Source organism: Podarcis erhardii (genome assembly GCF_964252035.2).
Source record: "Podarcis erhardii genome assembly, chromosome: 5".
Classification (NCBI taxonomy): Eukaryota; Metazoa; Chordata; class Lepidosauria; order Squamata; family Lacertidae; genus Podarcis; species Podarcis erhardii.
In genome coordinates, this window is record NC_138509.1 from 49,419,976 (window position 1) to 49,437,018 (window position 17,043).

General features: G+C 43.1%; 1 protein-coding gene across 7 annotated transcripts in view; it reads right to left on the reverse strand.

Moving 5' to 3' along the window:
* The window catches only part of ENO4 (enolase 4), a 31,150-nt gene extending 14,413 nt beyond the window's left edge, over positions 1-16,737 (reverse strand). The window contains exons 1-6 of one of the 7 annotated variants that reach the window (XR_014157006.1): positions 16,185-16,737; positions 14,305-14,433; positions 10,161-10,351; positions 9,089-9,231; positions 5,221-5,390; positions 4,477-4,608 (exon numbers count right to left, since the gene is read on the reverse strand). Coding sequence is in view for 6 of the 7 variants with exons in the window: in XM_081863722.1 (XP_081719848.1) it covers positions 4,477-4,608; positions 5,221-5,390; positions 9,089-9,231; positions 10,161-10,351; positions 14,305-14,433; positions 16,185-16,373 (954 nt within the window). In the remaining variant the exon portion in view is untranslated. The other 6 variants (XM_081863722.1, XM_081863723.1, XM_081863720.1 and 3 more) reach the window with 6 other exon arrangements.
* Between the last annotated feature and the right edge of the window lie 306 nt (positions 16,738-17,043).

Consider the following 17,043-nt stretch of genomic DNA (forward strand, 5'->3'; position numbering starts at 1 on the left):
GAACACCTTGCATGGTAGGCAGGGTATCAGGACTACAACCAGCGAAAAGTACTAGCCAGGCACCTACTAACTTCTGAAATAATACTGCTTTATTCAGGTATTATCATTCAAGCTCCATGTCCTTGAAAAAATGGTCTTGTCTTTCACTTTATTATTATTATTATTATTATTGATTAGATTTATATACCACCCTTCATCAAAAGATCTCAGTGTGGTTCACAAGACCTTGAGTTGTGCCTTGATTTTGAAGATACAAGATTATCATCAGCTGTGCCAACATGCATAGAATCATAGAATCATAGAATCATAGAGTTGGAAGAGACCACAAGGGCCATCGAGTCCAACCCTCTGCCAAGCAGGAAACACCATCAGAGCACTCCTGACATATGGTTGTCAAGCCTCTGCTTAAAGACCTCCAAAGAAGGAGACTCCACCACACTCCTTGGCAACAAATTCCACTGTCGAACAGCTCTTACTGTCAGGAAGTTCTTCCTAATGTTTAGGTGGAATCTTTTTTCTTGTAGTTTGGAACCATTGCTCCGTGTCCGCTTCTCTGGAGCAGCAGAAAACAACCTTTCTCCCTTCTCTATGTGACATCCTTTTATATATTTGAACATGGCTATCATATCACCCCTTAACCTCCTCTTCTCCAGGCTAAACATGCCCAGCTCCCTTAGCCGTTCTTCATAAGGCATCGTTTCCAGGCCTTTGACCATTTTGGTTGCCCTCCTCTGGACACGTTCCAGTTTGTCCGTGTCCTTCTTGAACTGTGGTGCCCAGAACTGGACACAGTACTCAAGGTGAGGTCTGACCAGAGCAGAATACAGTGGCACTATTACTTCCCTTGATCTAGATGCAATACTCCTATTGATGCAGCCCAGAATTGCATTGGCTTTTTTAGCTGCCGCGTCACACTGTTGGCTCATGTCAAGTTTGTGGTCAACCAAGACTCCTAGATCCTTTTCACATGTACTGCTCTCAAGCCAGGTGTCACCCATCTTGTATTTGTGCCTCTCATTTTTTTTGCCCAAGTGCAATACTTTACATTTCTCCCTATTAAAATTTATCTTGTTTGTTTTGGCCCAGTTCTCTAATCTGTTAAGGTCGTTTTGAAGTGTGATCCTGTCCTCTGGGGTGTTAGCCACCCCTCCCAGTTTGGTGTCATCTGCAAATTTGATCAGGATGCCCTTGAGTCCATCATCCAAGTTGTTGATAAAGATGTTGAATAAGACCGGGCCCAAGACAGAACCCTGTGGCACCCCACTAGTCACTCTTCTCCAGGATGAAGAGGAACCATTGATGAGCACCCTTTGGGTTTGGTCAGTCAGCCAGTTACAAATCCACTGAGTGGTAGCATAGTCAAGACCGCATTTTACCAGCTTCTTTACAAGAATATCATGGGGCACCTTGTCAAATGCCTTGCTGAAATCAAGGTAGGCTACATCCACTGCGTTCCCTTCATCTACCAAGCTTGTAATTCTGTCAAAAAATGAAATCAGGTTAGTCTGACATGACTTATTTTTCAGAAATCCATGCTGACTATTGGTGATCACAGCATTCCTTTCTAGGTGCTCACAGACTGTTTGCTTAATGATCTGCTCCAGAATCTTCCCTGGTATTGATGTCAGACTGACTGGGCGGTAATTATTTGGGTCCTCTCTTTTCCCCTTTTTGAAAATAGGGACAACATTTGCCCTCCTCCAGTCTGCCGGGACTTCGCCTGTTCTCCAGGAATTCTCAAAGATGACTGCCAGTGGTTCTGAGATCACATCTGCCAGTTCTTTTAATACTCTTGGATGCAGTTCATCTGGCCCTGGAGACTTGAATACATCTAAACTAGCCAAGTATTCTTGTACTATCTCCTTAGTTATTCTGGGCTGTGTTTCCTCTGCTGAATCATTTGCTCCAAATTCTTCAGGTCGGGCATTGTTTTCTTTATCGGAGAAGACTGAGGCAAAGAAGGCATTGAGGAGTTCAGCCCTTTCTGTGTCCCCTGTTTGCATTTCACCATCTTCTCCTCTGAGTGACCCCACTGTTTCTTTCTTCTTCCTTTTGCTACGAACATACCCATAAAAACCTTTTTTGTTGCTTTTAACCTCTCTAGCAAGCCTGAGTTCATTCTGTGCTTTAGCTTTTCTGACTTTGTGTCTACACGTGCTGGCTATTTGTTTGAATTCCTCTTTGGTGGTTTCCCCCCTTTTCCATTTTTTGTACACATCCTTTTTTAATCTTAACTCAGTTAAAAGTTCTTTAGATAGCCACCCTGGCTTCTTTAGGCACCTTCCATGTTTCCATCTCATTGGTATTGCCTGAAGTTGTGCTTTTACTATCTCCCTCTTAACAAACTCCCAGCCATCATGAACTCCCTTTCCTTTTAATATTACTGTCCATGGGATCTCACCCAGCACTTCCCTAAGTTTTATGAAGTCGGCTTTCTTAAAGTCAAGAAATTGAGTCCTAGTATGCTCGGTTGCTCCTTTCCGCTGTATAGTAAACTTCAGAAGAGCATGATCACTCGCGCCTAATGATCCTTCCACTTCTACCCCACTAACCAGGTCATCAACATTGGTTAGGACCAGATCTAAAATGGCTGTTCCTCTTGTTGCTTCTCCCACTTTCTGGACAACGAAGTTGTCTGCAAGGCCAGTGAGGAATCTATTTGACCTTATGCTCTTGGCTGAGTTTGACATCCAGCAAATATCCGGGTAATTGAAGTCCCCCATTACTACTATCTCCCGTCCTTTTGCATGCTTGGCCATCTGTTCCAGGAAGGCATCATCTATGTCCTCCATTTGTCTTGGGGATCTATAGTAAACTCCCACAATGAGGTCCCTGTTATTCATCTCTCCCTTAATTTTGACCCAAATGCTCTCACTTTGGCTTTGAGGTTCTAAATCTTGGATCTCTTCACAGGTATACACATCCCTGACATATAACGCCACTCCTCCTCCTTTCTTGTCTGGTCTTTTTCTCTGAAATAGATTGTAACCCTCCATTATTACATTCCAGTCGTGGAATGTATACCTGAGTTAATTTTGTTCACACACATGATGTGAAATGGAATGAAACATTTGCTTTAACCATTTTTTCCCCATTTAGGAACTGGTAATTGGAGATCTCTGCCAATTCCCACCTGATTCAAAAGAAGATTACCATATTTAATTAAATCTCTTTCCCATCTCACCCACTTCATTGCTCTCAGTTGTTCTATCCATGAGTGTACCATTATACATCCTTAATCTGAGAGGAGTGAGGTGGGATTGAACAAAAGTTGCCTGGGAAGGTGATTTGACAAAAACATTAATCTATGAAAGTGAAATTTAATAAATTAAATAAATAAAAAAGAGACCAACCTTAGAGACCAACTACCGTATTTTTCGCCCTATAGGACGCACTTTTCCCCCTCCAAAAATGAAGGGGAAATGTGTGTGCGTCCTATGGGGCGAATGCTGGCTTTCGCTGAAGCCTGGAGAGCGAGAGGCGTCGGTGCACACTGACCCCTCTCGCTCTCCAGGCTTCAGGAAGCTATCCGCAAGCCTTGCAAGCCTGGCGGGAGTTCCCGTGGGCTCGCAAAGCTTGCGGGCGGCAGCTTGCAGCCCGAAGCACAGGGCGCCTTCCGGGGGACACCCCGTGCTTCGGGCAGGTGTCCGCAAGCCTTGCGCACCTGGGGGGAGTTCCCATGGGCTCACAAGGCTTGCGGGCGGCAGCCTGCAGCCCGTAGCACGGGTGTCCGCAAGCCTTGCGAGCCCGGCGGGATTTGCCACCGGGCTCGCAAGGCTTGCGGATAGCAGCCTGTTCTGGGGGCTGGGGTCGGGGGAAGCTTGGGCTGGGTGGGGGGAAATATATATTTTTTATTCATTCCCCCCCCCCCAAAAAACAACAACGAGGTGCGTCCTATGGGCCAGTGCGCCCTATAGGGCGAATAATATGGTAAGTTTATTCTGGGCATAAGCTTTTGTGTACATGCACATGAGGTATCTGAAGAAGTGTAATCATATAATATATATGATCATATAATAATAATAATCATATAATCATATAATAATAATAATAATAATAATAATAATACCACCAAGAACAGAGACACCAATGAGACTTTTTCCTTGTGCTAATTGCCACATGGAGTGGATGATTTTCACCTTTATCGCAACTGGAGAGAGTAGACTGAAACCACATACTTTATTCCTGAGGACAATGCCCTCTTCCCACCTAATGCCTGGTATTTAATATGTGTAACCCCACATAATCAGAAATTATGCCACAATTGTAACAAGTAGTGAGGCACTAAGGCTTCAGTCCTACACCCTGTTCACTCTTACTCCAATTGAAGACAGCAGGTATAAGCATAGAGAACGGGAAGTTGGATTATGCTGTAAAAAAGCAATTAACTTCTTACAGGTTGATTAAAATATGGCCAAGTGCTTTTTAATATTGTGTTTTGTTATAAACAAAAGGGAAAACAGTTGCACATGGTACCTGTTTAACTGGTAACCAGTGTGGAGGTATAACCATCACTTCTTTCAATAGATTCAGTTTTCCGGGTGATGATTTTCCACAACTCAAAACTGTTGCCATTGGAAGTGGCAAAGCCAGTTCTTTAGGCGATTCCTAAAGTGGAAAAAGTCATGTGGGAACTATTTTAGGCTTCACTTTGAAAATTATCCGGAACAGAAAAATGATTACATATATACTATGGAGTGCTGGAACTGTAGATGCAGCTTGATTGCTCCATATTATTTATTTACTTAATTTCGGCATTTACATGCCATCCCATTCCATGCAGTTCCCTGGGGGGCTTACTTGTTGTCAACAGCACACCCCCCCCCATTAAATTAAGTAAGATCACACTAAGCATGGGGCAGCATTGACTACCTGGACGCCTTTAGAATTAAAACAAAAGGAATTAATTGCTATGTCACAAAACATGACACTTGCATGTTAGTGACCAAGGGCACAAATTTGCACAGCAATACACCAGGTGATGACTAAGCACAGAGATATCTGCCAGATTCATTATGGCCATTACTATGGATTCTGGTGGAAGAAAGAGCACAGAGCTAAGCCATACTTGTATAATAAATGTACTAGAATATGGTTGCGATACAAACCACATCAACATTGAGCAAAAGGTTCCGCAGAACTTAGGCTGCACGTATGTCTGGATTACTTCTTATTCCTATCTTGAGTGAGAATTCTGGATGCTAAAATCCAGACAAGTACCTGATCATGTTTCAGCAAAGCGATATGTAAGTACAAAGGCATGTCACGAAGAGTCGCAGCAGTCTTTGCAAAAGCAAGAGATGTACACCCAATAGCCATGCTACCCATAACTACAGGTTCCGTGGGTTCTGCAGGAGGGATTGGCTTCTCCAGCACAGACAACTTCTTTGCTGAGAAAACAAAAACATGTTTATAGTTTTCTATTGACAATATCAACATCATAGGGTTAAGTAAAATATGGCTATGAAGTCAATTAAAACAAAGAATCTGGACTTCTTATTCTAGATCAATTCTACTGGCGTCAAAGACACTGCTCCAGAGATAGGTGTTTTGAGGACTGTCATCTTAACCCCTTATATTAAGACACTTCTTCTAACGAACTTTCTAACACTAATCTCCTGTTGTGATGGAACAGGACTTTGAAGCATTTTGTTTGTAACTAGGCTGTAAAATGGTTGCCCTTTATGTTGAAAACTCGTGTATATAGGGTTCAAAAAATTGCAGGAAGGTGAAACATGCAAGGGATACTAGTTCGGGAAGTTTTGCACGGGAACCTGGTAATTAAGGAGAAACAGAAACCTAACCAAGACTCTTGTCCTCAATGGGAGGGGGTAGTTAAAATATTCCATATAAAAGTTGAAGAGTTGCAAGAAAGAAAAGGGGCTTGAATTAAACTGTAAAATTAACTTTTTTTCTAAAATAATTCCCCCCCAAAGTGTTTAACTTGATACCTTTAATAAAAGCATAGCTTATTCGGGAGCAGGGAATTTGGTCTGAGACCTTGCTATTCAACTCCCCCCTGCCAATTTGCTACCAAGCTAGATTCACGACTTTGCTACTGGTATAAGAATCCCTATACAGGTGGCGACCATTTACGCATGTCCAATTAGCACTCAACTGCCGACACACAGGTCTTTTGCACCCAGAAGAGGGAGGAATGGGGGCAGAACAGGGCAGGCTTATGTGCGCTCCGCAGACACGTGCTTTGACCCAGAATACAACAGCTGTGGAAATGGTAATTGCCAGTGTAGTTCTGCATCTAAGAAACCACCTCTCCCCCCTACATCCCATGCTGGTCACTTAGATCTGGGAATAGAGATCTGTTGGTGTTTATAGCAAAGCATGTAAACCATGCTGTGACTTAGGCACATGCTCTGAGAACTGTGGCACCAGTTGTCTGGAATTCATCTTCCACAGATGGGAAACAAGCCTAAAGTCAAAAACTTTTCGCCCAGCCCGTCCCAAATTTGTATATGTCTGCAGTTTTCAATAAATAAAATTTATGTTTTTTTATCTGCTTTATATTTATTTCTCTACACCATTTCCACACTACTGAATATAGGAGCAGTTTATAAACCAATTAATTAAATACCACTCCTCCCAATATAGACAGGAGCTGGACTGCTTAAAGTGGTCCAACAGAAAGTTGAAGCTGTTGTTTAGTCAGGGAGTCAGAGAAGAATAAACGTCATCCACAGTGGCAATGGTGAGAGGAAGGTGGGGTTGGTTTGGCTGGTTGGCTTGCCTTCTTTCCCTCTCATGATGCAGGCTATAACCCATGCTGTCACACCTAACCTCTGGGCTTAAATCACATCTGTTCTTAGACATAATAATCTGATATTTTGACCTCTGCAATGAAGGCTTGTTTCAGTCTCGGATAGAACCCTTCTCTTTTATTTCCTTTTCTATTCCATTGCTTATTATTATGCCCTTCATCTACCAGCACCCTTAGATCCAGACTTTCCAAAGAGCGTTTTATATGCACAAAACTTAAGAATCCAGAGTAGATTTTGAAAATTACTTGGCTCTCACTTGGAAACCTTAATAATGGCTGGATTTTTGAAGCACAGAGCTTAGCAACCATAAACTCCCACTGTGACATTTATGTCCTCAAGTCCTCAAATTCTTATCATCCAATGGCTTGCTTTGACTCTAAAATAGGAGCTGGCATCTTTTGAAAATCCAGCACTAGTTGTGGGTGCTGAGTGCCTTTGAAAACCTGACCTTTTAATCCAAGCACTTAACAGAACTTTCGAACAGCAGAACATGAAAGCTGTCAGGTGCAGCTATGGAACTCTATGCAGACACCCAACTTAAGTGTTTGAAGCACATCATATATTTGAAGCACATCATATATTTGATCTTCCTTAGGTCTGGAATGCACAGCAATGAGTGCATTATGAGTGAGGTGTCAGGCATGAAGCAACAGGCTGTTCTCCAAAGTTTCTCAAAAATCACCTTTATTCTCCATAAAATGACAAATTCTACTCTTCAGAAGTTCAACTTCTCTATAACGGCTTCTATTGAGACTACTGAAATTCCAGTAATTAAATATTTTCTCCCAGAAAAGTAAAAATGATTTTGTTATATTTGCTAAGAAATCAAGAATGGCAATTAAAATTATCAGTGAGGCAAATGCAGCAATACAAACTTCTGCTACAGTACTAATTTTAAGCAAATTTAACTCTGAGCAGTGTTTTTGGTACAAAATGGGGTGCCAGTACTCATAATCTTCATAAAAATGCCATGGATGCTGGCATAAAATGGCTGTCATGAGCTGCTACAAAAGGGGTGATGGTACTCCATACTGGTGAGTACTGTCAGACAAAAAAGAACTGCGAGAATCATGAAAGATACCAAATGTTAAAGAGTATACAAATAAGAACACTTTCTTCTTATCATGAACAGGTCACTGCAATTATGTAAAAAGCCAATAAGAGGAGAAACATTCGACACATTTCCCTCGAGTTAAACAGTCAATGGGTGTTGCATCCTTAAGACTCTTGCTCTCAAGGGTCAGTATGATCTGGATGTTGTTTCCATTAGTGGAACGTTACTGAACGTTACAGATAACAAGTGGCATGGCCCTGGCTGGCAACTAGATCACCTAGCAGTTCAATTTAAAGCCAAAGGGTATGGCTAGGAGACACCCTAGCCCCCTTCCACTGTGCTGTTTTCCTGCCCTGCCAGATCCCATTAAACAAACATAAACTTCACAGCAGGTGTGCTGTCCCATGTCCCTCTATTAAACTGATTCCTAATAAAATGAACAAATCAACATGAGACAATGGAGTGCATATTCACATGTCAAGACAAATAATGCAGTCTGATACTCAGATAAGGCATTGCCCAAGAAAAGAGAGCTAGGTATCCAGATCAAGTGTTTCCCAATCTTTTTCTTTTGTTTTGCCTGTGTGATTCCCATTTTGAAGCATCACATAGCAACAAAGGCAAGCAAGCCACCCACCCACACCTCAATCTACAACTGCCATGACTTTACTTGGGATCATTAAGTCCAGTATGCAGAGTGATATGGGGATATGTTGAAGGGTGGAGAATCCAGGAAAGCGTAACGGGTTATGTGCAAAAGTTTCATTTATTTATTTATTTATTTATTTATTTATTTATAACATTTTATACCCCTTCCTATAATAATAAGTGGCTTACTCAAAAACAATAAAAATGCAACATTGATAACATTTCAATAACATTTCATAAAAATGTGATAGCAGAAGCATGCTTTGAACTACCCTTCCCTTCCACAAGCTTAGGTAAGAAAGTAAATGTGGGTCTTTATCCCAGAAAGGACTCCTACTTGCAGAATAGAACTTCACCATGCTCTCCTCCCCAGGTGGCCTCCCAAATCTGTTCTGGGAGTTCCGCCAACCCTCCAGAGAAAGATTTGGGTGGGTGGGTGGGTGTGCAAGGGGCATGTAGGAAGAGAAGACAAAGGGGAAGTTCCATTACACAACCAGAAGTTGTAAGAACGGGACAACTTCATTGGATACAAACCTGAGAGCCATGATACCCATTTGCTAAATGGAACGAGATGCTATCTACTTTATAGATACAAGGTCTATTCTATAACCTGCTTTGTTTGGCTTTTTTTTCCCAGAAGGAGCTGGAGCAGCTGAAGCACCAGAAGCCTCTGCTTCCTGGATTTCTTTCTCTTTCTCCTTTTCAGCTTCCCTTCTTTCTTCATCTGCTTCTGCTTTCTTTGCAAAATATTCACTGTAATAAAAGGAAGCGCAGTAACCGCTGGTTGCTTTAGTACTTCAAGAATCTTCATGACACACGCAAGTCAGGATACACTGAAATTTGTTACCTTCACTTCTATAAATAGTAATACATTTCTGATAAAACACATAACACAAAATTAGAGAGGTATTTTGTATTTGCCAGGGGGGGTCTTTAACCTCCCCACTCGCACTTACTGTGTAGTTATATTTGCAGAAAATAACTTCTAGGGAGTACATGAACTCAGAGAAACCCACCACGGGAAAGATGTTTCCTGGTTGCTAGGTAAAAAGGAAGGGCAAACTATGGAGATTCTAAGGACTACTAGAAAATAAGGCAGAAGCAGATAAAGTACATGAAAGGGAAACAGCAACTCTTTCGGACCCAAGGTATTCCCATTGCCTGGTGTCCAAGCAACTCATCTATCACAGCTCTAATTTTACTCCTACCTATCAGTGGTTTTAGCCCATGAGTGATCATTTCACTAAAATTGCTTAGAAGGGTACCTGCACATTTTGCTTAACTTTCTAGGAGGGCTTAGAGACTTACTTTTTTATTTAAAATAAAATGGCAGCAGGCTCTGACACAGTAAAGTTTTTCATGGGTTCCAGGCTGGTATCCTCCAAGGTAGATGATAATTTTATTTACAGACTAAGCTTAAACTCAATCATAATCTGCCTCCAGACCACCAGACTGTTATGGTTGAAGGACAGCCATTTCAAATCCTCAAGTATGCCACATGCTGGTAAGCACAAGTACAATCCAATACAAGTCTGCTCAAAAGTAAGTTCCACTGAGTCCAAAAGGGCTTACTCTCAAGTATAGAACTGCAGCCTGAATTACAGTCTTGTAAGTGCAACATAATGGATTTTCAAAAGAAATGAATTGCTATATAACATGCAGAATAAATATGTGAAACTTACCCTAGAAGCTCATCAGCTTTATGCTGGTCAGTAGGTTGAAGGCCTATGAACATTTCATTCAGTGATTCATTTATCCATTCAATTGCTACCTTTATAGATTCTTCTCTTTCCCTTTCATCAGCATCAATTGCTTCTGGTGAAGCATTTTCAAGAATTTCAGCATGAGAAGAGATCATGCTGGAACAAATCCTCTGCAGAACAGTATTTAAAAATAGATTCACCATTGAAATTTCACATAATAAACACTACATTGAAATCATTTTGTGCTAAAGGTTTATTTAAGCTTTATTTTTGATGTATGGAGAGGGTTATCACTTTCACTGTCGAATGTTATAAATTCCACATGTCAAATCTTTTGACAAGGTATTTAAAAGAATTTTATTGCTAGAGTAGAATCCTTCACAGCTCCTTTCATTTCAATTTTGTTTAGTCCATATGCTTCTTTGACGATGTAAACTACACTGTTTATATGAACTTCTGAATAATGCAAATGCCTCTAGGTTATATTACAGTATTAGTCCAACCCCCTGCAATACAGGAATTTCAACTAAAGCATCCATAGACATCCAATCTCTGCTTAGAAACCTCCAATGAAGGAGAGTTCACAACCTCCCAAGGGAGACCGCTCCACTGTCAAACAGCTCCTACTGTCAAAAAGCTCTTCCTGATGTTAAGTTGGAATCTCCTTTATTGTAATTTGAAGCCATTGGTTTGAGTCCTACAATCCAGAGCATCAGAAAACAAGCTTGTTTCCTCTTCCATGTGACAGCTCTTTAGATATTTGAAGACGGCTATCATATCTCCTCTCACTCTCCTCTTTTTCAGGCTAAACATACCCAGCTCCTTCAACCATTCCTCATAAGGCTTGGTTTCCAGACACTTGATCATATTAGTTACCCTCCTCTGCACATGTTCCAGCTTGTCAATATCCCTTGTGGTGCTCAGAATTCTAGGTGTGGTGTGACCGAGGCAGAAGAGAATAGTACTATTACTTCCCTTGATCTGGATACTATACTTCTATTGCTGCATCACACTATTGGTGGTGGTCCACTAAGACCCCAAGATCCTTTTCACATGTACTACTAGTAAGCCAAGTGTCCCCCATCTTATATTTGTGCATCTGGTTCTTTCTGGCTAAGTGCAGAACCTTACATTTGTCCCTGCTGAAATTCATTTTGTTAGTTTAGACCCAGTTCTCCAATCTGTTAAAGTCATTTTGAATCCTGATTCTATCTTCTGTGGCATTAGCTACCCCTCCCAGTTTGGTGTCACCTGCAGATTTGATTAGCACCCCCCTCATGGGCATAGCCACATTTTTTGTTATGGGGGTCCCAAAAAATTATTGAGCTTTTTTGGTGAGATCATGGCTAAAATTCCCCCTAAAAGAGGGCATTACAGGGGGCAAGCTTTAGTTAAAAGGTAAAGGTACCCCTGCCCGTACGGGCCAGTCTTGACAGACTCTAGGGTTGTGCGCTCATCTCACTCTAGAGGCTGGGAGCCAGCGCTGTCTGCAGACACTTCCGGGTCACATGGCCAGCGTGACGAAGCTGCTCCGGCGAACCAGCACCAGAGCAGCACATGGAAACGCCGTTTACCTTCCCGCTATACAGCGGTACCTATTTATCTACTTGCACTTAAGGGTGCTTTCAAACTGCTAGGTGGGCAGGAGCTGGGACCGAACGACGGGAGCTCACCCCGCCGTGGGGATTCGAACCGCTGACCATGCGATCGGCAAGTCCTAGGCGCTGAGGTTTTACCCACAGCTCCACCCGCGTCCCCCAAGCTTTAGTTAGGGGGCAGTTAATTGAGTATTTTTTATGCTTTTCAATAATTTTTGAGGATTATAGGGGGGCAACTGCCCCCCGGCTATGCCTATGATTCTTCCCCCCACCCAATTTCTTCATCAGTTGTTTATAAAGATGCTGAACAACAACGGGCCCAAGACAGAACCCTACGGCACCCCACTTGTCACTTTTTTCCAGGGTGACGAGGAACCATTAATGAGTACTCCTTGGGTTCGGTCAGTCAACCAGCTACAAATCCATCTAACAGTTATTTATCCTTTGATTCTCTATTGAATATACCTTAATATTGAATACACCTTAATATACATTTTTCAAGAGCAAAAACATAGAAATACTGGGTGGTTTCAATCCATTTCTGTTACTCAATGTGAGGGATATGTACTCATGGAAGTGTAAACTTGGGGCTACCCCTCCCATGATCTCAAGTGGCACTCTGTGAGGGGTGGCAAATTTGCATCTAGGTACAGTCCACACCTCCCAGCTTCCTTCATGGAGCAATTTCTTCAGGAATGCAGAAAAGTCCCCCACCCCACACTTTCATTCTCCAGATCATACTTGTTTTCTGGCTTCCCTGCTTTCCCTCTCCTTCCTTGCTCTTTCCTTCTCTAGTTCACCCTCCCTTGTTTCTGGCATTCCCGTTTCCCTCTCCTCCCACCCCTTTTTATCCATCTGCATTTAGTCCCCCTTGCTTCACCACAGCACTTCTCTTCCCCATTTCACTGTCAGTATATGGAAACATCACAGCTGCAAACAGCCAGATTGTTGACATCACATGATGCGCCTATCTGTGGGAAAGAAGAATTTCCCAGGACATTCACAGGCTGGATAAGTCTTTGTGAAGAGTGTAACTTGAAACCTTCCAACTGCGCATGCTCAGGAAGTTTGTCAGACTTGCTAGAAGAACTGAACTGAAAGGACGTGTTTTTCTCTAGTGCTGTAATGTCAGAAATAAACATCATGTAAATAGAATTCTGACTTATTTTCTTTCCCCTGCAGAAGCAGGAGGGAGGGGTTGTGCATTTTACCCACGCTTGGGAAAATGTTGCCTATCAAAATTTCCCTGGTCTGTCTGGATATCAGCCAGAGGAGGTTACCGGTAAGCAAGCTCCGAGGACAGTGAGAGGGGCCAGCCTCTATGGAGGGGGCTTGCAAACAAACAAGTGGTAGCAGAGGATGGTTGCAACAACAAGACAGCTGAGCACCAGGTGGGAGACGTGTGTTTTTTTGACGTCTTCTTTTCCGTAAATCTATCAAGCCACTAACCCACAGAGTCCTGCTCAAGTGCCACGCTGCATGCGCACCTGCCTCCTGATGGACTAGCTCCCAGCTTTGCAAGAGAGCAGCCATGGTTTCCAGCTAGTAAGCCATGGTTCAAAGGCAAGGCAGAGGTCAGCCAGCAAAATGAAAAGAGGTAGTGGGTTTTGAGAGGGTAAGAAAGGGGGGGTGAGGTGAACCCTATCCCACAACCACAGCACCTTCTCTCCATCCAAAAACACATTTCAGTTAACCAAAACAAACAAACACACACAAAAAAATACCTCAAAGAGGATGCAAAGCAGGACTGAAGAGGACTGGCCTGGATCTCAACAGAAAGGCCTAGAGGGCTGCATTTGGTCTCTGAGCCTAATATTCCCTGCCCATGCCCTAACCCAGCACTCTTAACAGACCACAGTTCCCAGGGGCATGCCATTTTCTGCTTCACCTCAGACAGCAAAATGCCTTGGGCCAGCCCTGTGTATACTTCACTGTTGGGTGTCTCATCCTTATCCTTATCCTTATCCCTCAACCCTAGTGAAGACATTTTATAAAAAGTCACAGCAGACAAGACCCTTCCAAATTTCAAAAGGATGATAGTATGATGTCTAATTTGCCCCTAAACTTTTTTTACACTCAGGATCATGGTGCACAGGGAAAGGAAACATTACCACTTTCTACCATGCAGTGGTTCTGAAGAAACGTTCCACGAGAATTGCTACCAGCCCTAGGACACATTAATTAGATTCTGTTCACATTAATAGCATGAGGGGGGATTTTCATCAAGGAAAAAAAGAAGTATTGGAAACCCTTCTCCAAGCACCATGGTTCCAATCCTGACACACACATAACACACAGCAGCTAGTTAAGGGGGAAAACACTTAGATATGTTAAATGCCTTGACACATTTTAACATCAAACCTACTTTGGGCCTTTTGGTTTCATCATATTGAGGCAAAAATTGGCAGGAGTTGACCAGTGTCCATATAAGCTCACAGACAATGTTATTTGCAGGTTGCAGCCCTCAGTCTGGCAGTCAGATATCTCTGAATCAAATAGAGAATTAAGCACGTAACAGTTCATACCTTGACACAGTTCCTAACTCGGCATGACACTTCCACTTCTAACGTTGGCCGACCGATCCCATCAAGCACCTTTTTCCCAACTAATTTGGTTATCACTGGAGGCTTTGATAATTCAGAGAAGTAGTTTGCCTGGAAGATAACAATTATAGCAATTATTTCCCATATATTTAAAATGAGATTTCTATTCTCCTAGTACACAGTCGTCTGCAGTGAAACTTTTCCCTGACATTTATCAGACTGCTCATGGATCCTGCACCCATGGCTTGGGATCATACCTATTACCAACAATATTATCTCCTTTCTTTTTAAAATCCTAATGGTACCCTCTTGGCTTTCACTAAATCTTCTGGAGTATGGTAAACTGTAATGATACCTGTTCATCTGTGATGAAATCAAGGATGGATCACAATAAATTCTTGGATTGTGCCACTGACATTGATTTTACAGGATCCTAGCCTGCCCTTTTCAAGAAGTAATACAGGGACCAGCATTTTTCCTGACACATGCTAGTATAGGGCATACTGCCTGGCAATCAGGAGAAATGATCTATCAGGAAGTACTCCAAAAGGCACTATGGTGTTTTGTACTGGTGGTTGAATTTCAGAGGTCTTGGTAGCCTGCCCAAATGTGAGCTTGCTATGGCATATAATACTATTTCTGCTTCCAATGACATATGGTATCATAAAAAGATATGTTCGCATTTTCTAGTTCCCTCTTTTATTACCAATCATTTAAATCACATTTTCTAGTGGGCTTAGTGCATTATAACCCTTGTTTTATTAACATCCGAATCAACACTGAGATTATGTCATAAGATTACCATTTTACCAATGGGAAACTAAGGCAGATCATACTGTATATGCTACAGTATGTTGTTCAGAGGAAATTCATAAGATTATACACCATGTAAGTATACTCTGCCAACCTATACAGTTATGTGGCATGAATCTCATGAACGTCCTCTTTACAATAGCCTTGCATATTGTACAGGATGAGAACCCTTCTACCTCCTAAGTGTGCCTTGCTCATCATAAAGCAGGTGACAGTACAAACTATACTGATATGTAGCAATGTAAGTTTATTGGAGGGCTGTAGGAGCAGAAAAAAATAGAAGACAAAATACAGGTCAGTTCCTATTTTAAGAGTTATTTATTAAATCATTTTAATAATCTTACAGTTAATTCTGATGTACCAAGTGCCAGTCATCCACACTGAGAGGCCAGAATAAGAAAAGCTAGAACCAGGTTCTCAGTGTTGCTAGTTGAGAGAAAATTATGTACATTAGTAAGAATCAAAGCCTTTTACATGCCGAGAATTCAGGGTTATGCTAACCATTCCCTGCCCAATTTACTTCTATGTTGACCTGCATAGGATTGCTCTGCTAACAAATTTATTATGGCACGGATTTTCATGTACCAGAGTGCACTCTTCACATCTGATGATGCAGATTTCAATCCATGAAATAAATATGTTGGTGTTTAAGGTGCTGTCAAGACTCTCAGTTGCCGTTTACTTAAACAGTAAATTTACAGCCTCTATATACGGTACCCACTTTGCTAGGAGTAACTCTCGTTGGATTGAATGGGGACACACAGCAGCTCAGTGGGGCTTGCCTCGGAAATATCATGGAGAAGCTCTCCCTGTAAAGGGCCAAAATACTACCATGCAGATGCACACAGCAGCAACACACGACATGCATTAAGGTCATTGGGAGTTCTGCACTCCCACCCAGCCGGTCCCACACCTAAGGCGTCTCCCCCCCGCCCCCCACTCCACACTCCCGGTGCGCGTGCGCACCAGGCACACATCGCACCATCCTCCGGTTGGGGCCAAAGGCGCATGCGCAAGCGGGGGTGCCGTTACATGGGGGTCCGGCTTACCAGGTGCCCGTAGAAGTCTTCTGGGCGCTGGTAGAACATGGCGTTGAGCACCTCCTCCAGGCGCTGCGGCACTTCGTTGCTGCGGTAATACTCCGCAGCCTGGTGTTTGAGATCAGTAATGGTGAACCGCCGCTGCTGCTGCTGCTGCTGCTGCTGCTCGCCCGCAGCCCGGTTCCCGCAATACTCCATGTCTCCCTGGAGAAGCGCCGGGGCTCCGTTGCTAGGAGACAGGGCACGCGCGCCTCCCGCCCCGAGATTACCGTGTTCTCGCGGGATCGCTTCCCTCCCGTTTCTCCTCTCCTCAAGTTCTTTCCTTCGGGCTTCGGTCCTGTGCCGAATAGTTTAGCAGAGCCCATTCGGAATCCGTCAGCCCCGACTTCTGAGGGAGGGCGACGACGAGGAGGTTCCTGCTGAGCGCTGTTAACGTCTCGGGGGCAGCGCCGGCTGATTAGGTTCCGCTGGAGATTGAATAAACTTGGGACACGGCGGGTTGTAGCGCCACCTGGTGCCCAAAGGCGGGAAGCGCAGTCGAGTCTTTGTCAGCTCAGCCGGTTCCCTGTCTTCACCTGGGACAGACGCCTCTGTGCGCATGTGTGTGTGTGTGAGAGAGAGACACCCTCCTGTCATTCTGCTCAGGCTTGTGATTGCATTTTGGTCCCCCCCACCAACCAATTCTGTGGCCTTTTGACCAATTTTTCAACTGCTGATTTTGCCTCTGATTCTCTTTTCGTATGTGTGTCGCTTTTCCCTTTGCTTGCTCCCTGTGTTGTTTTTCCTAACTTAAAAAAACCCCAAAACACTTGTTTCCCTTATTTAGCCCTATTTTCCCTCCCTTGCCTCGGTGCTGATTTGTCTGGGA